The following is a 25,149-nucleotide window of genomic DNA, read 5'->3' as shown; positions in this document are numbered from 1 at the left end:
TTCAATACATTCAAGTATTAAGTATCATTGACTTCGAATCCCCGCAGGCTTGAGGAAGGTCTCTTGTTCTCCAACAGTAGCTACAAAGATATTTAAATGCAACTGGATGTTTCTCGACCGGCTAATCTATAAATTCGTTGCGAATTAAAACTCAACAAAAACAAGCAAACGTACTTGTAATACATCTTGAAATGCTTTGACTCCATGTGTTAACCAGATATTTACGTTAGGAATCTACACGTGTAATTCCAAAAATAGAAAATGGTGAAACTTCACAGGTCGCTCATGACGGCAAAAACGAAAATGTTGCAGGCTCGGTTCGATTGAGTCTGTTCATGGACGGTAGTGGAAATACAAGCTACCGTCAACGTCCTCTAGCCCCAGATAAAGTAGAACTTAACATCTACATATGCTACAAGTACAAAAATAAAACAATTTAGAGACATCCGCAGATGTGTTCATACAGCGATGCACATGGAACATTCAATGACACATTAGTATGTTATTCCATGAAAAGGGTCGTATGGTCCCCACTTAAAATAATGGGCTTGCCCTAAACGACAGAACAATGGGCAGAACTAAACAAACTGGAATTTAAACATGTTAAAGCATTATGAAATATATCGCTATATACTTTTATACGCGGACTATATCATAAGTCGATATAAATAAGACGGTTATCAGTTTGGATACTTTCAAATACTGATTAAAATCTTAATCAAGCATGAATGAAGTTAAATGTTATTTATCTTAATTTAATTTGTAAACGCCCTTATTGATACAAGAAAGTTATAAAATTTAAATGAGTGAACACCAGATACATAACTTTCGCCACATATGTACATGTATAACATGGTGTTCCCAAGTGAATATAACTAGATGTTACATGCAAAACAAACAAATTTTCTTTTTATTCAATACTTTTACAAATTATACCAATTTTGCCAGCGTAACTTCACGCGCTTTGTTCGATGTAACACTCGGGATTTATTGAGTTCTTGTACATTTTCATATCGTTATGCGTATATGTTTATGTTTCTAAAAGTGTATTAGGGTTTGGCTTTATCAAACACGTTTCAGTTATATAAACGACGGTATCTATTTGTTTAAGTGAGCGAGTAATTTCCTCTTAGTGCTGACGTTACTAGTACCATTTTATGACGCGACGCTATCCCGCGACCTCCCATTCTCTCTACATTTTTCTTCATTTTACATTATAAGACTTTTTGTCTGAAATCCTAACTTTCTTTGCGCTAAAAGTGAATGATTGTGACGTAATGACAACATTTGAACAACATCTCATTTTAAATGTATATGGATCGGTGTATAACTACTGGTTCTATATATTCACAGACACTTAGGTTGTCAGAACCGGTGTCATTTGACAGAATGATTCCAGAATCGTCAATTGATACCAAGGATTTAAAGAAAGGCGATAATTAAAAGCTAAATCGACTATTGTTTCCTTGTATAAATTTCAGGCCCATCTTTAAATTTAAAGAGCATTTGTGGTAAATAATTGCCTTTTGAAAACTTGCTGAAGTTGTAACAAAACCCGTTTTATGATCGTCACCTACACTCAATACGTTTATTTATGCTAAAGATGCTGGTTATCAGTTGACAATGACGGAATAGGGTAGGGGTGTTATGCCCCCAAGTGTCTGTGGTTGTATAAGGATACAATTGGAATAAACCTACCCGCAAAAAAGTGTTATTTAATATTATATGCCTGTTGGTGTGCTCAGCATGATAAGGAAGTACATAGATATCTTGTTATAAATCAAAACAATATTTCTATCGCCTGTCATTGTACTCTGGTGACAAATAATTGGTATTGTAACACAAAAATCTTTAATTTTAAGTGTGTCTTTACTGTTGATATTCTGAGACATAAGGTTTACTTAATCATATAAAAATAAAGACATTTTGTTCAACGCAACGTAAATACTGAAGGACAATTCTAAGTGTTATAACATAGTTAAACCAATAATAAAATGACTGCCGCATCGCACGTACTATTATTATAGGATTATTATTTGACAAGAGGGTTATGATGACACTGGATCGCTCATGTTATATGAGCTACATGTTTCAAATGGCAAACTGATACTAAACTACTAGTATTAACAAAGTAGGTCAGTAGGTCACATTCATGGTAACTGAAAGTAAGTTTTAAGATCAGTGTGCAAAGCTATACTTGTCATTCAAATTTCAAGGCTGCATCTTAAAAAACGAGAAAGTAGGTCAAGGTCACAGTCAAGTGATCCCTAATCAACTGGGGTCATAAGGTAATTATAATTAAACAGTCTAGAAAATAAGATCTGAAATTTTTTGAAGTATTTTACCTATTCAACTCTTTTAATAAGTGACCCCAGGGTGGAGTCTCTGTTCTTCCAAGGAGCATAATTTGAACACTTTTTGTAGAGGACCACTTAGGCAATGCAACATACGAATATCAAAAGCCTAGGCCTTGCAGTTTCAGGCAAGAAGATTTTTAAAGGTTTTTCCTACATAAGTCTATGTAAAAGGTGGGACCCCCTGGGCGGGACCTCTTTTCACCTCAGGGGCATAATTTGAATACTCTTGGTAGATGACCACTAGGCAATGCAACATACCAAATATCAAAAGCTTATACCTTGCAGTTTCTGGAAAGAAGATTTTATTATTTTCCTATATAAGTCTATGTAAAACTTGGGACCTCCTGGACGGGGCCTCTTTTCACATCAGGGGCATAATTTGAATAATCTTGGTAGAGGACACTAGCCAATGCAACATACCAAATATCAAAAGACTAGATCTTGCAGTTCCAGACAAGAAGATTAAAAAAAATCCTATATAAGTAAATGTAAAACTTGGGACACCCGAAGCGACACCCCTTTTTAACCCAGGATAATAATTTGAACAATCTTGGTAAATGACCACAAGGCAATGCTACATATCAAATATCAAAGGCCTAAATCTTGTGATTTCTGACGAGAAGATTTTTAAACATTTTCCTATATAAGTCTATGTAAAACTTGGGACCCCCGGGGCGGGGCGTCTTTTCTCCCTGGGGATATAATTTGAACAATCTTCATAGAGGACCATTAGATGATGAGAAAGATACCAATATCAAAGCTCTACGTCTTGCGGTTTCGGACAAGAAGTTTTTCCTTTTGTTTGCCATGGCAACCAGAGTTCTGTGTGGAATTCAATTCTTTGAACAATTTTTAAAAAAAGACCATCCAAGACGAGCCCCTGTTAAGTTGCATAAAATTGGCCGAGTGGTTTAGGAGGAGATGTTGTTTAAAGGAATGTGTGGACGGAGGGACGACGGTCGGACGGACGGACGGACTACGGAAGGACGCCGGACGGTGATGGGTCACAACAGCTCACCCTGAGCACTTTGTGCTCAGATGAGCTAAAAAGTGTTTGCGATCAATTGCTTTAGGTCGGTAATTCGGCAAATGAAGTTGAGAGAGATCTCATTACAACTTAATTTTGTGACACAAAATCGTTTTATCATTGCACCACGTTCTTTATCGAACTAAATTTGCTAACGCCTTGATAATGAAATAACTGATAATGAATTGGAGTGTTCTAAATTGAAGACATGACTCGAAATCTTAAACTGATCGTATATCTCCAATGCTTTTTTATTTTCTTTTGCTGGGTTTGGAGTCACTGCGACACAATTTATGTCGTTTGGCCACTTTTCCAGCTTTGATAGTAGAGGAAGATCATAGGTACCCCTCCTCCAGGCATTGTTTCGGACATGGACGTGTAAGTAGTTATGATCACACCGACATTGCGTTACTCAGCAGTGTGGCTTCCTCACATGAAGAATTTTACATCCCTAGTGAGGTCCATATCGTTGAGAGGAAAGTAGCTGAAACACTTGGCCACTGCGGTCCCATATCTCCAATGCGATAATTTAATTATGATCTAACGTAAAAAAAACCCCCGAATATCTCATAATCTCTGCTTTAGAATTTAAAGAAGTTATAATAATCCTACACATGAGAAATGACATTTTAGCAAGATTATGTAAAGTATGTTTTGAAAGAAATAATATATATATTAAGGAGTTATTCTGGTAGAGATATATATTCATGTTCAAAGTATTACATAGCAGGGATCATTTCTTGTTCAGTACGATATAGTATTTAATGAAGATATTGGTTCATTTTTTTTTTCGAATGCCGTATGATTTAAGACCACTCCTGGCGATACTGTAAACACATTATTCACACTTTATCGCATAAATAATCATGCTGTTATTAACGTATGATAAACAAATTGTTGAAGGTAGTTAAACAAGGTCTGACTGGTAAGATATGATATTATAGATAACCGTAATAAGTTATGTCGCAATTTTAAGATAACATATCAATAAGGTGTGGAGAGGGCTTTAACTTTTGTCTCAGTAAGTTGAAGGCACACTGCTTACCTCCCTTTCTGTTATTTTGATACTTCATAGGCAGTGTTCTTTTTAAAACAACTCGCTTACAAATTTGAGGCGACATTTTTTCTCCCTTAAAATGTGGATACCGTGAAAATAGCTAGCGGTATTAAGTTATTGACCCACGATTTTCTAACAAATAACCAAAAACAAATATGTGCAGAATAGGGTAACTCGTTGCAAAGCTTTTGAAATAATGGAGAAAATCAACGTTCTTCCGACTAATTTACCAATATCTAACACTTATTTTTACATTTTAATGTCATCTTTATGTATACATTCAATGCCAGATTTGGTGGAAATTAACATGTTCAAAATGTTCATCCCAAATTGTGGACAAGAATCTTTGATAAATAAAACAAGTTGTTCTAAACAAGTATAATGTGCTAGAAAGTTGTTCAAAATTTGATATAGTTTGATAACACTGCAAATGTGTGTCACGAAATATTATGGACGTGGTTGTTATTTAAAACAAAGCAGTGTATGTCTGCTTTGATATTACAATTATTTTAAATATTTATGGTTTGTGTTATTTTCACAATAGACGCTACCCAGAGAAATGTAAAATTTTAAAATCTGATTTTATGTAGAATGACATTAAATAAGGCAATGCAAAGCGAATAGGAAAATAAAACTGTTCTTATGTCTGTATGTAGGTATTGTCTGTAAATAGTTCATGATAAAATCTATAAAAAGATCATTTAATAATCATAGAAAGCAACAAAATAAAAACGGTGGGGTGGTAGCCTCGTTTTGATACATAAGACAGATTCAAATCGTAAAAGTACTGTAAGTTTGTAAGCGTATAGCCTCTAAGTAGTAACACAACCATGTACACATATGGCCTGTAGCACATACATGTTGGATGACGTGTTTTACATTTTACATTTACAATAATTTTAAGTCACATGATATATATTCTACCGCTTGCTATGTGGTGTTACCTACAGGTAATGTTTACTAGATATATGGTATATTATTTTAACTAATACACATGCTATCCCGCTTGCTATGTGGTGTTACCTACAGGTAATGTTTATTAGACATATGATATATTATACAAACTAGTACACATTCTATCCCGCTTGATATGTGGTGATGCCTACAGGTAATATTTATTAGATATATGATAATTATGCTAACAAGTACATATGCTATCCCGCTTAGTATGTGGTGGTTCATACAGAAGGCCTTCCAGAATAAAAAAGGAAATTCCATTTGTCCTTTTTCCAAGGGAACACTGTAAACTGTATTTTGAAACATAGAGGAACATCCAACTGATTTTGGTACTTACTATTTTCACACGCGCTATGCAAAGTCTTATTCAAATATTGATTCTCTGCAAGCCAGTGTACTGGTTAATCATGAATTTTCGTACAGTACGACGAATATTCTCTTAAACTGCGTTTAACGTGCCTTATGTTCTATTGATATATCTTAATTTGAATGATGTATGCAGTCGCAGTGTACAAACGTGTGATATGAAAATGAGTTACTACCCGCCGACAAACAGTATGGCTGCCCAACTAAATGAATTAATTTATGTTTAAAACAAATTTTAGATTTCTACTTTTCACACTGTTATAACTATCTGAGTCTACAAAGACATATAAATGTAGATCTGAATAACTTCACCAGCAAAATATAGGGCCTGAATATAGACCATGTTTTGAGGAGAAAAGGGACAAAACTAAATGAATTTCTTATTTTATCTTCAGGAGTTATCTCCTTTTAGCATGTTTAGCTAGATGTTGGGTCTGGGATACATCTGTCAGATAACTACTTTTGTATCTGTCTTAGCCGTGAACAAACTATTTTTGCACTTTACAGTTTGTTTAAGTCTTGTGTTTTAATGTTTACATAATCATTTAAAATGACTACAGAGAACAAACTCGGTAAACGTGCATAGCACAATTACAGTAAATGAAAACAGAATAGCACATCACAAATCAAAGAACACTTAATACTGGTTTGACGTCTACAGATTATTTCAACAACGGCAAAGCGTGACAGAGAAATTTATAGTAAAAGTCTTATGTGGTTCAAAGCAACCTTTAAAATATGTTTTATACTCCCGGGAGATAAATATGTCAAATTGGGGACAGCAAGTGTATATATATATACCTTAGGCACAGTTAAATCTGTCCAAAAATATGTATTTCAGTGCAGTCTGAACTTTTGTGTGTTCCTTCTTAACATAAAAGTTCTTGTCTTACTGGGGGTAAAATATATTACAAGCCTTAGGAGATAATAAGGTCTATCAAAGTAAACATAAATATGTGGAAGGCTTACCAATCTTTGAATTAATTCTTAAATTTTATAATAAAACCGATTATTTTATACCAAATGCACGCCTAATAAATCTACTCAGAATGTTACGTATTCCTTTGTTTTCAGAACAACGCCCGTGTGTGTACACTACAGGTCAAGCCAGAGTAGGCAAAATGTTGAAAAAGTAATGTCTGTTAAGTTATTAACATCTTACATTGCCTTTCTAAGTGTTAAAAGTAAAGTTTAAACGAATAAAATGGAACAGATCGACAATCAGACAATTAGTTTTCGAAACTTTGTCTTTTTTCCTTCTGTCAAACTAAGATTTTGAAGAATAGCGCACGTCTAGTCCTAGTCCGTACATACAGCCTTCAGACAATGTTAGTTCAGAGGTCAATATTTAGATTAATGGGTGAAGTAGTTGTCTTCTTGAAGACACTTCTGAATGAATTGGTACTGTAACTCTGCATCATGTGTGTACGTTTTCAATTACCTGTGGATAATGAATTTTTCATTGTCTACATTGTTAACTTCTGGAACAAATAAACAACATGAAGTGTCTCTTGTAAACCACCATATTTCGACTGAATGAATATTGCTCAAAATAAATCTGTAAACACATGAAAAAGCATGCTCAGCTTGTCAGACATAAAAAAGAATATAGCTATTTGTGTCTGAAAAAGTACAAAAAGAAAAAAAGTACACAACCTATGTAAATAGAAAGACTATCAATTCATATCACGTTATTTATCAAGTAATTTCATGCTGGCCTTGTAATTTGTCTAAGAATGATTAAGTCGAGTGGCAATTTTATCAATCAGCTTTACAATATTGGCCGGAAAACAAACTTATCAAGATATTCTATCGAAAGAGTTCAATGTTCATACAACACATGGTAAATACTGTAAATTGTTTTATTCTACTGTAATAGCGTAGTTATAAAATTCAACAGAGAAGTAATACCTTCGTATTTGGCCTCTCTTTTGAACCTATCAAATGTTTTGAATTCCATATTAATCCTGTTTCCTTTCATTATATTTTGTCCTGTTTTCTTATTTTGACCATGAATTTCTCATATTTGCACAGCTGTGCTTTGTATTTGCTCTTTTTTTTCCATAATTATGGTGTGTGCAAATGATCTAAAAACGTATTTGACATTGAAAAGTTGAATAATAAAATAAGTATGTAATTCACGATATTTACATCCACTTTATGTTTTGTGCAGAAAAAAAAACACATCTGTGTTTGTATAAAGATCACGGTGCAATAAATGAAAGATGACCAGTTCCATGAGATGAGATTACACGTGCGATCTGATGGTATTCATAAAAGAAAACATGAACAAGATGATGTTGTTCGCAAACATCTTTCAAAATTAGACACTAGCATTTCAAAAGTAACATTAAATTTTAGCTATTTTTTATAAAGGTAAATATCAGAATGAATAGAATTGACTGTACGACTTCTTCGTTTCCCTTCAATTAAGGATAAGCTGAATAATGAGCAAGAATTTTATATTTATCCCGACGGAAGGCGAAATTAAATTTAACGTAAGCATGTCTGTTTTGCTGTTTTTTTTAGATTTTGAAAATATCAATATGCTGATATTAAACATAATTCTTTCATACGAACGGAAAACAATTCGCTTATTTCTAAAGTAAGCTGAAGTTGTAAGTAAAATCAAATTAATATCATGTATTTTTGTGCGTTTAGACAGATATCAACCAGATACAGACTTCTTTCAAATCATCCCAGAATCGCTAGCGGGATGAAATCAAGACGCTTCAATAAGGTTTATATTCATCTAAGCACACGAAACAGCATTCAATGATAAGATTAAAACGGTTGTCAGCTTTGATTGGTCAGCCTTGCAAATTAATGTTTTGCTAAGATTCAAAGTGTAAAGGTAATAAGATGATTCTACTTTAACTGTTTCCTGAAAATATCAACAACTTCGCATACGGTTTTGATTCCTGAGAATAGAACTTTTACACTCGCAATTAAAATACATAATCATAATGATTTACGAGGTGTTTAATTGTTTCTGTTAACAAACACACGTTTATGAATAAAAAGCATATAAAGCATCGTTTAAGCCAAATATGTGACCAAAAATAGACCAAAGAATTTCTTATTTACCATCTCAAGTGTTACATTCGTGATGGAGAATTCCGTCTTACATCTCGCGAGGTGAAAGACAACATAAACTGCATTTATGCAGTAGATAGTATTGTTTATTTTCTACGTAAAAACGGGTAAAATCATTCTTTGATCATTATAGTATAGTATAATAGTTTTGAATTAGCCAACGTTTAGGATAACAACAACAATATATCGATAAGCTGAATATGGTAAAAAAAATCATTTCCAGAAATATAACGTTGAAAGTAGCATTAGTAACGCTTTGACTTCATTCCAGTGTATGGACTTAAATTTCCCGCGCTTTGTTTAAATACAGTATGGAGCTCTGCAGCCATCTAAACAGTTATCCTCGTGTCGGATATTCCCATCTGCACTTTCAAGAGTTGAATAATTGAACACTGCCTTGTACTGAATACCCCCACCTTTTCCTTTACTTACTAGTATTTACATTTACTTTGTAACGAAATCTCTATCTTACTTTCGCAAAAAACTGTTTCGTTAATATGTAGGGGTGCTTGCTTTAAAACTGTAACATATATTAAAGTAATACAATTTATAAGTGAAAAGATACTAGCTAAGACATATTCTAGAATGGAATGAAACCACGTCATTCAAATTCATATGTTAATATCTTAGGAATTACTTGTAAAAATAACACTCAGATATAGATTAAACCTGCAAAACAAATATCCAAGCTGTGCTTAACACTATAAATATTGTCAGTATTGAGTATGTTCAGCCATGGACGACATACTTCGAAAGCAAATCAATTCGTCGAAAAGCAAACATATTATCTGTAACAGAGAGCTGTTTGTTGATACTGACCATACAAAATACGATTAAAGAAAAGATCTAAACCATGTTTCGAACTGGAACATGCTGATTATGTGCACTATAAAACTTGGTATTAATCACTCCTGAAAAAACTGGTGGAAATCATCCATACAATATAACAGAAGTGACTAAAACGTCATAAGATTTGTCGAATCAAGGGGTATTCATCCACTAAAAATCAGTAAACAAGAATATGCGGTCAATATTTATGCGTACTGATGCATGCCACTTTTTCTGCTTTTTGTTTTTCCTGTCCAAATAATCAGCATTTGTATAAGAGGGTTGGGTAAGGAATTTTCATTATGAAATGTGTGCAGCTCTCAAATACGGTTATATCGAACATCCGAGGCATATACTGACACTCTCAGACAACATCAAAAACGACCTTTTGAGCGATTTGGTGAAGTTCCAAAATTATCAATGTACCCTTGGTCCGTTACGAACCCCTGTGGGATTTGTTTTTATTCCAAGCTCAAATACCTTTTTGTAGATGAAAAGCTGACATGCAGTACTAATGCCCAGGTAATTTCAATTCGTTAGAAAGTGCTGAAAATTGACTCCAAAAAAGCACCAAAAAAAAAAAAAAAGAAGTCCACGCGCATACATTTAGACGGGGTGACCCCTGCACGTGACCCCCGACTACCTACGAATCAAAATACGGCTTTCGTTTCAAGTTTAGCATTTCTACTTTCATTTTCTTTACTTCCGGAAATAGCTGAAGGTCGAGTGACGTCATTGTATGTGTTGTCAAAAACATATATATGCCTGGCAGGATCGCATAATTATGTGCTGGCCGTCCTAAGGATATAGGTCAATCACAGACAAAATATGAAAATATTGAAGAACTAATGGAACCTCTACATGTTGATCTAGTAATAAAACGATATTATATACACTGAGCAGCTGAATGCGCAAATATCTGTGTTTTAACTCGCGTGAGATCCGCGCATGAATCACTTAAATGCACTTAGAATTGATATTGAGTAAAACTTCTAGCTACAATATTGTCTGAAAACTAGAAATGGTCTTTGATGAATGAAACTAAAATAACATTTTTCTCTGATGAGAAATTTCAAAAATCACATGTAAACATCGCAATATCGTTAATCAATCAAACGCATGAACGCTGTAGCATCATGATTAGTAAGTCTTAAACTTGAATGGGCCTGGAATAAAATATTAAACCTTTTTACTTAAGAATTCGTTTGAATGATGATGCATCTTTCTAACTCTCTAGATATTATTTGTACAATTGTTACTGAATGTTGATTATTTTGGCAATTTTTGTTTCGAATGTCATAAAATACAGGGATAACAAAATTAATGCATCTGTTATGGACAACTGTCTTACAGGTACAGGTTGAACATAGTATACACTTATACACATAAAACTAAGCACAATATAGAACAGTGCTACCACTAAAATCTGGAATGTTTTTTAACAAATGATTGTTGTACATGACATTTTATTGTGAATGTAGCTCTACTGTTTAATATATATTTTGTCAAGTTAAATGTATTTACTGAGATATTTTTCATTTAAAGTGAGAATCAGAATATAAGCAAATCATAGTGGAATATGAACATTTGAGATCTTTAAACAGTCCTGTGCTTGTCATGAAAGGTCTCCCCGAACCTTGACTAAATATTGATATAATTTCTGTTTCTTTCGGGACAGTGGGATTCGTTCATTTATAGAATTCCGCTTAAGCCGGTGCTGAGAGTTGTGACAGTGGTGCATATTTCATAACCTTGAGTAGACTGAGTCAGACCGAGTTATGACTGCATTCTATGCTATCACAGAGACATCTTAAAGATTTTTTTTAACTATTACCATATCAATCCTTAAGTGCTGTGTAGCGGCCGTGAAAAGTCTTCCCAGGTTTCGGCCTTTGTGTTCTTTAATAATGTATAGTACTTTTTGAGCATGAATCTATGAAATAGAATTCCGCTTAAGTTGATATTATGGGACGTGAAGGGCGTTGCACAATCATAATATTTCGTGAACGGAATCAATTAATCGAGTCTGCTAGTAATTATCTTTTGCGTGTTTCGTAACATTTAAATACATACAAATATATCCGAAAAGCAAAGTACGTTTAAAACACATGGGTTACACTGGCCAAATACATTCAAGGACTTTTAGACTACCTCATCCATGTATGGAAATGATTTTATTTTTTAAACTTATTTTCTAATATTTTGAAATGCACTATTATTTACTCATTAAATCTGATCTAATATGTTAATTTCTTTTGGTACACTTAATTAGAGAACGTTTGGCACCTGCGTCCCTGTTGCTTGTGCTATAACTGGCGTCACACTAAATGCACAACGGGTATGTACAGAAGTAAATGTGTGACATGTTGATTCGGATCACAAACACATATACAGCTACACTTTATTTCAAAAGCTCTTGATTTTTATTAAATTAAATGATTATTATGAAAATTATTATTGAATTTAATTCTGCTCAAAAGTAGGCTTTTCTCAAGATGTTTTATTGAAATTCTTTGGAGCGACACTATCAAACACTTATTTAGGTAAAAGGAGAAACATCAAAATTACACTGGTTCTGTCTTCACCGTTAAAGTCACCTACTTTGGCATTTACATTACGTCAGAGTCACCTACATAAATATGAACCTAACCATTTTTGATTATTGACTTATTATGTATGAAGACAACCAAATTTCAATTTATGAAAATAAAACTAATCGATTCGAAATATGAGCTTCGCATTCATGCTTCGTTTAGTACAGAAAATAACCCACTTCAATACCTTTATCTATTATGCATATTTCATAAATATATGCTTTAGGAAAATATCTTTTAATCAAATTTTCAATACAATGTATAGATTGGAAGTGTTTAATGTCCTCGAGTGTATAGAAATAAAACAAAATCTTTTTCAGTGTCATAACACCAGTAGAAAACAAAAATCCTGTATCCGTTACTGAATACTATACAGCGTTTCTTAACACTTAAGCTTCTGGTTAGTTTAAAACTTGCGACCTATGTGGACATTCGGCCTCTTTATTTCAAACTGGAAAAGAAAAATACGTTAGTACTAATTTAGCAAATGAAAAAAAATCACATGGATTAGTATCTTTTTTTTTTCACTGAAAACTGAACCAAATCCCGATTATCGTATCTATTTATAATAACACAAAGGAGACAGTAATAATAGATAATTCATATACATTACCTTGCTGCCAAGAGTTTACATCAAATTATTGTTCTACAACGATATGGTCAACAATTCATTTTTATCATCACAAAAATCATTTAGTTAATGAGAGGTAGAAACTTTTATGTAAAGCTTTGTTTTACTTACTCTCGAGCTAGTATCTATATAATCATATACCGACTTGTTGGATGGTGGCAGACTGTAGCCTGGGTTAGGGTGTGACTGCAATGAAAAGTCAGTGGGATCAACATTTGAAAATTACTCTGTTATGTAATTCATCTGTTAAATATAATAAATCAAACAAAACAACAACTGGCAGGTCGAGGATTAATAACTAATCCGTTATAAAACAGATGAGTTTCGTATTATGTCCTCAACCAATACGATGTATAAGGTATATTTCGATTCCATAATTTCACCGGCTACCTAAGATTACAGAACATGAGAAATAACGTTGATCTGACTGCTAGAAAAATATTGTATATCCCGTTCACCACGGACTTCCATATAATTTGTGAAACAGAATAACCCTTATAAGGCATATTATTTGTAACTGTTTAAGAAAGAAGGACACAAGATAGTACAATATAAACCACGTCTCAAATATTATACTAGCAAATGTCAACAACATCGCAAATATAAACATGACACTTGATCATTGACATTATAGGCTAATAACTTAACTTTTTATTTTAACATTTAAAACTGCACTGATTCTAAAGTAATCTGTAGCAATGTTAAAAGATACAGTACCTCTTTCCCGCTGTCATTTCTCAAAACTTTATGTTCACGACCGTCAAAATATCTTGTATCTAGAAGGGATCTTTGATACTGATTTTCTGTCCATTTTGTTCCTCGTTGATCTGAGAATTCGCGGGATGAATGTGATTCATTGTATCTGTCCAGCTGCGGATATTCTTCAACATCTCTGTGGATAGTTAGTGTTTCATCTTCTTTCTGCTTCCTAGAGAAATAATAATACGTAAAATATAAATGTTTATATACAGAGCAGCTTCATGATGTACAAATAATAATAATATTGCTGAGTGTACTTAATGTAATTAATATTTAATTTGAATTTTCTTTCTTTCTTTTCTTTCTTATAGAAAGTACAAACTTTTTAAAAGATTCGTTGTACTTTAAGAGTTTTGTTTTCAGTCGTATATGGACGAAAACGTAAATTGCTTAGAATGTAAATTTAATTACTTAAACTTAGATAAACAACAGAAACTACACCAAAATATGTATTATTCTAATTCTTATCTATCTCTTACAATTATTATGTTTGCTTATTGAATTTATTACAATTACGTATATAGCTTTTACCTTTCCTGGTCGTGCGACTTCCTCCTTTTTAAAAGACATATTATGACCACGATCAATGCAATTATAAATAATCCACCGCTGCCACTAGCAATCAGAATTATATACTTCTTTTTTAGTTTAACTAATTCCATTCTATTACCACAGCGTTCACCAATGTATACATAATTCTCCTCTTCATCACATCTTTAAAAAGAAAATTTTCATTATTAACGTTAAGAGTTTCATCTCTTGTACATGTATGTTATCATTAATACGACATCTTAAAATGGATATGAAAACATACATTATGGAAAGATGCACGCTATACCTCCTTAACTGGCCTTGATATAACTTTTACATATTTTGAGTATAGTAATATTAGTTTTCTTGCCGTTATTAGACCATATGTCCACTAGCAATTGCGTGTCTAGGAAATTAGTTAACAATTTTAGAAAATGGTATAAGGTGCACATTTAAACCACTTTCAACACAACAATATCATTTGTTTCTTTTTCAAGAAGGTATTTATTTAATTGGCAACATAAATAAGTGTACTGCTACAACGAAGCTGAGACGTGCTTAATTAGATGACCATGTCTGCACTAAGAACTGAACAAATTCTAAAATATGAAGCATATGCATTCATGAAATTGCGGAGAGAATCATAGTAACGACAATTTTGAAGTCAAGATTGAAGTGAAACAACTTGATTATAGATATGAATCTTAAGAACGGAGCGAGCGTACAATTGATATATTGATTTGATATTTTTAAGTATGTCTTTGATGATTTTCAGAACTAAAGTAGTTTCCTTTGTTTCTCTTAGCAACAAATTCAAGTAATATTATGTAATCGTCAATAATAAATTGATTTGCTGCTGGAAGAAAACCTTATCTTACTGGGCATTACTCGTCAAATATTTGCATATTGTATCCTTTTGTACCGTTGTCATACCGATGCATGAAAAAAGGAAATATATACTTGATCTCTACTTCTATGCCTAAAGTGTCCCTACCTACATTTGAGTGCTTCACTTCTGTGATCAATATAACATTGTCCATGTATCCCGCAAAATGAACTTTGTTGTGAACATTTGCTTTGGCAACTAGCTTCAACCCTGTCACCGACAGTATTAAATGTACAATTGTATCCAAATCGACAAACGTCGGAGAAAGATTGGCAAATTGCCTGTTCACCTAAAACAAAACAGGAGGCAATTTATCCTAGAAACACAATAATAATAGTTTGTTATTATCATACAAACTGTTCTCGTCATTGTATAAAAAGAACAATACAGTTTAACCTGACATATATATATATATATATTTATAATATTAACCTATCGTAAGCAGCCACCTGCCTAAATCAACCAGATTGTGTTACTTGGTTGACTGCTAGGTACGTGTTTGACGGTACATTTCTCATAATGTTGACTTTATAAACCGAAAATAATGCCTTTGTTGAGTTATATAAAAATTATTGAAAATTAAGTAGTGCACCTAAGATTTCAATTTTTCAGTTCCAATTTCACATGATATGTCCGCAGATTTGAAAGTATTTGTGTTGCCCGTATTAATGTAGGCTTTTATGCAATAGCTTTATGGTGCTTTAATTCTCAGTTATTACTTCTATTGGATTATTACTTTTATCTTAAAGTAAATATGATAGAAACTTTTATAAGTCAATACCCGTTTCACCAATCATCGAAATATTTGCCGTCATCAGATTATTTGTTTGATCTCTGTTTATTTCAAACTCTTTTATCTCTTCATCAGCCTGCTTTATTATGGCAGATATATTTTGATTTATGTGATTCACAGCAGCTTCGACCGATTGTGGGTTCCTAATTCGGACGTCATAATCCACAATAATACTACCTTTCCTAAGAATTAAAGCAGATAAAATTAAGTAAAAGAATGCTTTGCTTCTGAAGCACTATGTTACATATATAATAATATATAATACAGGTGAAGTTTTAAAATCGTAGGTTTATTCAACTATGCTGACTGTCCGATACTTGCCGTTTAATATTATTTTATTTTTATTTTTTGTTGGGTTTAACGTCGCAACGACACAATTATGGGTCATATGACGACTTTCCAGCTTTAATGGTGGAGGAAGACCCCAGGTGCCCCTCCGTGCATTATCTCATCACGAGTGGGAATCTGGGTAGAACACCGACCTTCCGTAAACAAGCTAGATGGCTTCCTCACATGAAGAATCAACGCCCCGAGTGAGGCTGGAACCCACATCGATGAGGGGTAAGTGATTTGAAGTCAGCGACCTTAACCACTCGGCCACGGAATATTAGACAATATAATGGATATTATTCAGCATGATCCAAACAACTTGACAATCCATGCGTTAATGCAAGTCTCTAAGTACCATACTATTCTAAACGTTTATTTTTTTTCCTACAACATACAACGTATTTTTGCGGTGGTATGTTTAGGACATATATTATTTTTTTTAAGATTAAATTATCTCGTGCGCATATTTAATTAATAGTATTAAATGTGTGCATTTAGGTCATCAGTAAAACATACGGACAAGTTGTTAATTAGGGTCCCGCCTATTCTGCAGTTATTTAAACTTCCCACAAGTACATGCACAAGTTTATCACATCATTTGGGAGAGCAATGCATATAATTGGTCATCCTATCTTCAAAATCAAATGAACATAATCAGTGATGCATCCTGCATGTTAGAATAGCAACAAATTTCAGTTCGACTGATAAATTCGCGCAGAAAAGTTGCATGCATGAATTAAGGGAAAACAAGGAAATTCTTTAATATATTGGCAAAGCCTACAGACTAATTTTTATGTCAAGGACTTAAGTTTATTTCTTTGCACCATCACTTATTTTTTGCTGCCTTTTTTATCAGTTTGTGTATTTAAACTTCTAACCCTGCAAACATGTGAAACGGTTATAAGTATAATTGAAACAAAAACAAAAACGGTGACAGCCGTATGTTTTTACTAATGATCTGAATTCACACAAAGGTCCTTAATATATATTGATAAGATGACCGAGAAAAGATGTTGATCGCTCGAGATAATATGTTGATCGCTCGAGATAATATGTTGATCGCTCGAGATAAGATGTCGTGCGCACAAAATAATATGTAGATCGCTCAAGATAATATGTTGATCGCTCGAGATAAGATGTTGATCGCTCAAGATAATATGTTGATCGCTGAAGATAATATGTTGATCGCTCGAGATAATATGTTGATCACTCAAGATAATATGTTGATCGCTCAAGATAATATGTTGATCGCTCAAAATAATATGTTGATCGCTCGAGATAAGATGTTGATCGCTCGAGATAAGAAGTTGTGCGCACGAAATAAGATGTTGATCGCTCAAGATAATATGCTGATCGCTCGAGATAAGATGTTGATCGCTCAAGATAATATGTTGATCGCTCGAGATAAGATGTTTATTGCTCAAGATAAGATGTCATGCGCACGAGATAAGATGTTGATCGCTCAAGATAATTTAATCCTTAAAAAAATAATTGCATGTCCTAAACATACCACCGTATATTTTACACTAACTATATCACATTAAGAAAAATGTGTAAATTCCGCTTTTTACCTGAAGCGTATCACTGTTACAGACATAAAACCAGGTGTGGAATTGTAACACGCAGTGAGCTGGAATACACATATATTATTATATAATGTGTATGCTTTATAGTGCGATCAATTCGTAACAGAAAATGCCAAAATACTTCAGAAAATGGGAAAAGCACCAAAATTGGCACAGCTATTTATTAAAGCATTAAAAACATTTTTTTCATGGGACCCATTTGATATCTGTCAAGATGGCCGATATGGCGGCCATTTTCCAAAATGGTCGCCAAAACTAAATATTTACCTTAGAAGATTCTAATGAAAGGTCATTATATTTACATTCACCCCCAAAATGCACTAAATATAAATGTATATAATAAAATAAATCCTAAATTTGCATCAAATGCAAAAATAACAATTCAAATGATGTTAGTTTCTTTCTGTTTCCATGGTAACGGCAAAAATCTAACCTTTAAAACTTAGTTTAATATTATCATTGTGTAGTTTTCATATTTTAAAGAATATTTTGTTTTAATATATGTAATTTATATTATTTCACTTGAATTCCCTCCACAGCAGCATATTGAAACATTGTTGTTATTCCCTTACCAGTATTTAGCCGGATGGGGCTTATGGTTGCCCCTGTATGCATGTCAATACGTCAGCCATGCAGAGTGGGATACTGCAATAACTTTGAAACTACAGCAGAATTTTTCATGATACATGGTACATGGATAGATGGCAATGCAGAGAATGCCAATGTCATTTAAATTTGTTCCTATGGCAACAAATGTTGTTGCTATGGCAACAAATAGTGCACGAATATGACACAAAGTGTCATCCTGCATTTCTTCAAAACAAGGAGAGATTGTTTCTTGAGAAATTTTACATAGACAGAGGGACAAATGGAGAACATGCTTGTTATCTTATTTTCTCCTCTTGTACATCATTTTGTCCGTCTGTATGTCTGTCCATCATTTGCAAATGGCGGATTCTTCAATAACTTCAAAATTGCAAATTCTAAAGATTTCTTTATGAAACCTTGTTTATAGATGGTAAGTAATATGGAGAATGTGACGGTCAATTAACTTAGTTGCTATATAAAATTGTAGTTTCTTTGACACCAAGTACGACAACTACCCCTTTCAGTTGGGACTTCGAAATGCAAGAATAGATTATAGTGACGGACTAGTAGGATCAAATGAAACAATGTTCCTTATTATGCACCCGCAGTCACAATGTCTGCATAATAAATTGCTAACTGTGTAACAAAGAAGAGTAAGGCTGAAACTATAAAAGTTGCTTTCATGGACAACACTTAGTAACTATTCTGTGAAATATATTACTCTGAACAGTGAGCTGAAATCTGAAATAAGGTACATGTCAGATACTCTTGTCAGTACACACAAGCACGAGATTGTCTACAACTTTAGTTAACTTGCATAAGGCAGTGCAGAGCATTTCAGCACGTTTGACAAATTACGTCTTCCTCGACAGACTTTATCGAGGTTGCAAATGCACTTGAGGAGCTATTGGTACGAGACTCGGGTACTTGAGACAAAAACTATTGGAAAGGTTCCAATATATCAAAGATCTCTCTGGTCAGCCTTATTTATCTTGACTAGGAATTTTAGGAAAGTGATAGAACACCCGACACCCATATGTGCCTGACCTAATGGGCAACCTTTTTAAGTATGTTCAAGAGGTGTAGCAGGTGATGCAGGAATGCACATTATAGCCCTAATCTATATGTGAACAGATGGTTGATCAAGCTACTTGACATGTTTTGCTGTAAAGAAGAGTATCGAAAGCCTCCATTTATACCCCAGAAATATAATACGAACAGTTTGCTTGTAGGAAGATGTAGAAAATGCATTTAAAAGCTTGATTCACCGGTAAGCGCGAGCTGTACTGGTTAGTTTTGTTTGACAAGACAGTGTTATTCTTACATTGGACTGCTTAACTGGAAGTACAAATGGTAAATAGATAATATTTGTCGTCTTAAAACTAGTAATTTAAATTGGTATCAAAATTGTGTTTCGAATGTACCTGTGCTCATTAGAAAAATCCTCAAGTACTCACATTTAATTTAATTTTAATTTCAGTAAAATGTCCAGAAATAGATATTTTCAGAAGGCTTATCACCCACAAAGAATGAACCAGCATCAACATCAGCAATACCCATGGAGATCAATAGGCTACCACAGGAGGAAGACCATTCAGAATGTTTGGCCCAGAAATCCCTGGATAATACCACACTGGTGACAAATAACATGTCAGACAAAAATAAAAATGAGGATGTGTACATATGTAGTGAAAAAAGTGCAGAAAACTTTGAACAAAATAACTTCCTACACAAACAAGGATTTAAATTTTTTCATCTGAACATCCACTACTTATATCCAAAATTTGATGAATTAAAAATTCTACTTCATAATCATACATATTTCGATATCATTGGACTATGTGAAACATTTTTGAATGACAGCTTCTGTGACAGTGAATTTCAAATAAGTGGATACCAGATGTTTCGTAAAGACAGAAAAACAAATGGTGGTGGGATTATTGTCTTTGTGAATCAAAACTTTAAATGTGTACGTAGGTTTGATTTAGAATCTGATAAAACTGAGGCAATCTGGCTTGAAGTACAGAAAAACAAACAAAAGCCATTCGTATTTGGTTACATCTATAGACCTCCATCTTCAAATGTGGAATGGAACTGTGAATTAGAATACACTATTGAGAAAATATTTAATGAAAACAAAGAAATTATTCTGACGAGATTTTAACTATAACTATGATCCTATTACTAAAGCTACTAACAACAATTCTTGGGATAATATTACTAACAGTTTCAATTTAAAACAACTTGTTGACATGCCCACTAGAGTAACCTGCACAACTAAAACAATAATAGATCATCTATATACAAATTTTTCTCAAAATATCTCTGAATTTAATGTTCCAGCCATATCAATTAGTGACCATTTTCCAGTGTGTTTCACAAGAAAGGTCTCCAGTACAGTTCCTAAAGGCCCTTTACATCATATGATTCAGTATCGTAACATGAAGCATTTTGATAATCAGTTTTTCTAGAATCACTAGAACAACAGCCATGGTCAATTTTAGACATATATGAGGACCCAAATGATGCTTTAGATACCTTTAATTCATTGTTCAATGATGTATTAAACAGACATGCTCCATTCAAACAAAAACGTGTAAAACATGTACATTTACCAGACTGGTACAATCCAGAGATTTTGCAAGCTACCAAAGAAAGAGACAAGGCAAAAAAGCTCAATGACAGGGCACAATATAAATTTTGGCGAAACAAAGTTAAAAGCCTCATATACAATTCTAAAAAAAGATACTATTCTGAAACTATAAATGACAATAAAAAACATGCCAAAGAATTGTGGAAAAATCTGAAACAATTATCAGGTAAAGTCACCAATCACCAAACCAACTACATTCAGGATGAGGAGGGGACTCAGATCTCAGATCCAATTAAAACAGCAGAAGTATTTAACAATTATTTCATTGACATTTTCAAATCAGCCCCTCAAAATTGTTCCTCCTTATCAGAAAGTGATAAAATAAAATTACAGGAGTTTATTGCAATCCATACTAAACTAGATTCTCCATTTTCAATACCAAAAGTCACAAGCACATTCATAGAAAAAGAGCTACAAAAACTTGATCTGAGTAAATCAACTGGACTTGATGGCATAGGCCCAAAATTTCTTAAAATAAGTGCTCAGATCATATCTAAACCTCTAGAAAAGATATTTAATCTAAGTATATCAAAGGGTATATTTCCAGCAATACTTAAGAGGGCAAAGGTTACACCTATGTATAAAAAAGGGTCTAAATGTGACAAAACAAACTATAGACCAATATCAATCTTACCAATTCTATCAAAAGTGTTAGAAAGACATGTCAGTAACACTTTCAAATCATTTCTGGAAAATAATTCTCTTCTTCACCCAAATCAGTCAGGGTTTCGAACAAGCTACTCGTGCGAAACTGCTCTAACTACTATTATTGACAACTGGATAAAAGCAATAAATGAAGAAAATCTTGTTGGAACTATTTTTCTAGATCTTACTAAAGCATTTGATCTTATCAATCACAAATTACTCATTGAAAAACTGAAATTATATAATGTTGATGAAAATGCAATTACTTGGTTCTGGTCATATCTCACAAATCGCTCACAGCAAGTTCATGTGTCTGGAAAATATTCCAGTGCTCAAGATATACTGTCTGGTGTGCCACAAGGCTCAGTTTTAGGACCTCTTCTTTTCATTGTTTACATAAATGATATGCCTTTACACTTATCAAATTCAACATCAGATATATTTGCAGATGATACCACTTTATCATCTTACGGAAATACTATCATCTCAGTTAGTAACAATCTTCAATCTGATCTTGATTCTGTACAAAACTGGTGTGAACGAAATTCAATGATTACAAATGCTGAAAAAACTAAAGCAATGTTCATTTCACCTTCAAACCACACATATAATACTATCAAAGACTCAAATATTTCTCTCAAAGATAAAACTATACAAACTTCAACCACAGAAAAACTCCTGGGAGTTCATATTGATCATACCCTTAACTGGAAAATGCATGTTCAAATGACACTGAATAAATGCAACTCCTTATTATATTTGCTTATGAGAATTAAACAATTTTTAAATCTCCATACTAGAAAAATGTTCTTCAATGCATACATTCTTCCTCATCTAGATTACTGTTGCACTATTTGGGGAAACTGTAACACTGAGCTTTTGAATGACATGTACAAATTCCAAAAACGTGCAGCTCGTGTTATTTTAGATAAAGACATTGACACACCAACAGATGATTTATTTATTCAACTTAACTGGATGAAATTTCAAGATAGAGCTAATTATAAAAAAGCCATATTAGTATACAAGTCTCTTAACAACCTTCTCCCTAGTTACATGAAGCAACTATTTAAATATACTGAAAATAAGTCATTGAGATCATATGATCAAAGACTACTTTTAGTTCCAAAACCTCGACTTGAATTCTGCAGAAAATCACTGGCATACTCTGGTGCAAAATTATGGAACTCACTTCCTTATCATATAAGAACATCAACAAACCTGAACACATTCAAAAGCAATTATTTAAAATGGTGGTTCTCTAGTGGGCAATAACATCTATCAACCGCATGTGAGCTATGATATTTTTTGATATCAGAGTACTTATTTAAAACTATAAATAATTAACAAATAATTGTATATTGTTTGTTTCATTACTTTTGCTTTCAGTGTAACTTTACATAAAACCATGTTGTTTATTCTATTACCTTCCTTATGTAAATTTCATGTAATCCTCTTATATATGCTATTTTGCATTATAATCCCTTCATGACTTTGTTTACTTTAATTTGTTAATTTGTGTTTACTGTATATATGTACATTTGAGGCTCACAGGGAAGACTGGGTACACCCAACTGTGTTGCCTCGTTAAATAAAGACTTTATTATTATTATTATTATTATTATTATAGATATTAGAGCATATTTTTCTTGTAGAAATGATAGATTCTGCTCTTAATTTATACCCCCGTTACACTCAGCCACGTTCCCACTACGTTGTAAAAACTAGCAGGACACAGTAAGAACTTGTACAATGTAGAAGAAATACAGTAGACTCCGATAAGAACATGATAATTAATAATTATGGTCTCCATGAGTGTAGAGAACGCGGTCGAATTTTGGACATGTTCAAAACAAATGTAGTGAGAATGCGGTCTAATCAGGAAGCAGGAAGGACGTAGTAATGATTAACTAAAACCTTGTAGGACATAGTACAAGCGTGGTGCTGACAGGAAAGGTTGCATGGCGTGCTCACTCTGCTGTCATTGGGTTATCATTGCCTTTTTGCTACGTCAATGGAGTTCTTACTACAACTTATCTACGCTTGTGTGCTATGACCATGCTACGTGCATGCCACATTGTAGTATACCGCATAAGGTTATTAATACGTTCTTTCGGTTCTTAACACATCTGTGTCACGTTTGCAGCAGGTTCTCGCCACGATTGGTTCAGATTCTGAAAATTAAGTATGAATACTGGATCCAATTCCCAATCACTTCGTTTTCAATCAGCAATGGGTATCGAACATCATCAGGAATTGCCACATAATCATGGACTCAGCAGCACTGGCAGCTTGTAGTGGACTTTTGGACCTCCGTATATCCTTCACACTGCTTTTGCTTATTCCTCCGCAGTCTCTCTATAAGACTGCTCTTTTTTCTTCATTGGGGCGTTGGGGTGGGGTGGGGGGTCGTCGTTTATTGTAATTTATGGTTGTTGAGTGTAGATGCGGACACAATTATGTCAATATAGCTTGCAGAAGGAATGGAAAAAAAGAGGCGCATGGCGTAGTATTTATAAGTAGCCGACGAATACAGTGAAAAGGTGATAAGCATATGGTTAAAGCATGGTAAGCGAGAGGTGCAATCTGACTGATTGTACTAAGAATGTAGTAAGAACACACTGGACGTGAAGAAGCACGTGGTAAGAAAATTAGTGTGAACGTGTTAGACGCCGTGAGAACCTGGCAAGGATGTTAAAAGCGCGCAGTATGAACTTTAGAACTGCACATTTTTCGAGTTTGATCCCTGTCCCCACCGCGTCAAAATTTTCAGGAAGCAGTATGATCATCATGGTCTTTGCCTGAGAGTGATCAGGGCATTAGTGACTGTACATTATGCTTATGACATTAAGCTATAAAACCATTGTTATGGCACAATGTGCTACAATTTGACAAAAACAGAATATTACAGGGACATGCAAATGTAAATTTGATTACGCTGATCAACCGGCAATGACTTTTTCCCAAAGAAATCATGATGATCTGACAAGGCCAGGGATGTTCACATGGTCTATCAAACTAACATAATTAATGAATTATATAGTTTTATTAAGTGTCATTAGTTCTCTTAGTGTAAATAAATTGAAATGAATACAGCAACACTTACAAATTCTGAGTCACGAAAACTAATGACAAAGTGAAACACATGTCATTTATTCACTAATAGACATTACAGACTAAAACTTCGTTTGCTCAAACTCTGATAATTCGAACACCATTCTTTAATTAATCTATCGTCAGGTCCCAAACAAATTCCTTTATAATATATTTTTCGATCACTCATACTACCGATAATTCGAATAAATTTAGTCGGTCCTGATGGGTTCTAGTTACAGAAGTTCGAATGTATTTATAATTAATTAATTTACAATTGTTGTAAAGTTCTGCACAGGACTGTTGCCATTTTAAACATTCTTGATATGCCAATTACCATTATATACTTAATTTTGATTCATATAAATGCAT

At 33.5% G+C, this 25,149-nt stretch overlaps 1 protein-coding gene across 1 annotated transcript; it reads right to left on the bottom strand.

Annotated features, from left to right (window-relative positions):
- Positions 1 to 12,335: 12,335 nt before the first annotated feature.
- Positions 12,336 to 19,946, bottom strand: LOC128550481 (uncharacterized). Its single transcript, XM_053529665.1, has 8 exons — positions 19,911 to 19,946; positions 17,784 to 17,842; positions 15,871 to 16,064; positions 15,198 to 15,378; positions 14,204 to 14,386; positions 13,631 to 13,841; positions 13,025 to 13,099; positions 12,336 to 12,733 (listed from the first exon to the last, which is right to left on the bottom strand). Exons 1-8 carry the CDS (start codon positions 19,944 to 19,946, stop codon positions 12,689 to 12,691), a joined length of 984 nt encoding a protein of 327 aa, XP_053385640.1. The 3' UTR covers positions 12,336 to 12,688.
- Between the last annotated feature and the right edge of the window lie 5,203 nt (positions 19,947 to 25,149).

Source organism: Mercenaria mercenaria, chromosome 18 (genome assembly GCF_021730395.1).
Source record: "Mercenaria mercenaria strain notata chromosome 18, MADL_Memer_1, whole genome shotgun sequence".
Lineage (NCBI taxonomy): Eukaryota > Metazoa > Mollusca > Bivalvia > Venerida > Veneridae > Mercenaria > Mercenaria mercenaria.
The sequence above is the reverse complement of the archived record's forward strand: the minus strand, read 5'-3'. Positions and strand labels throughout refer to the sequence as shown.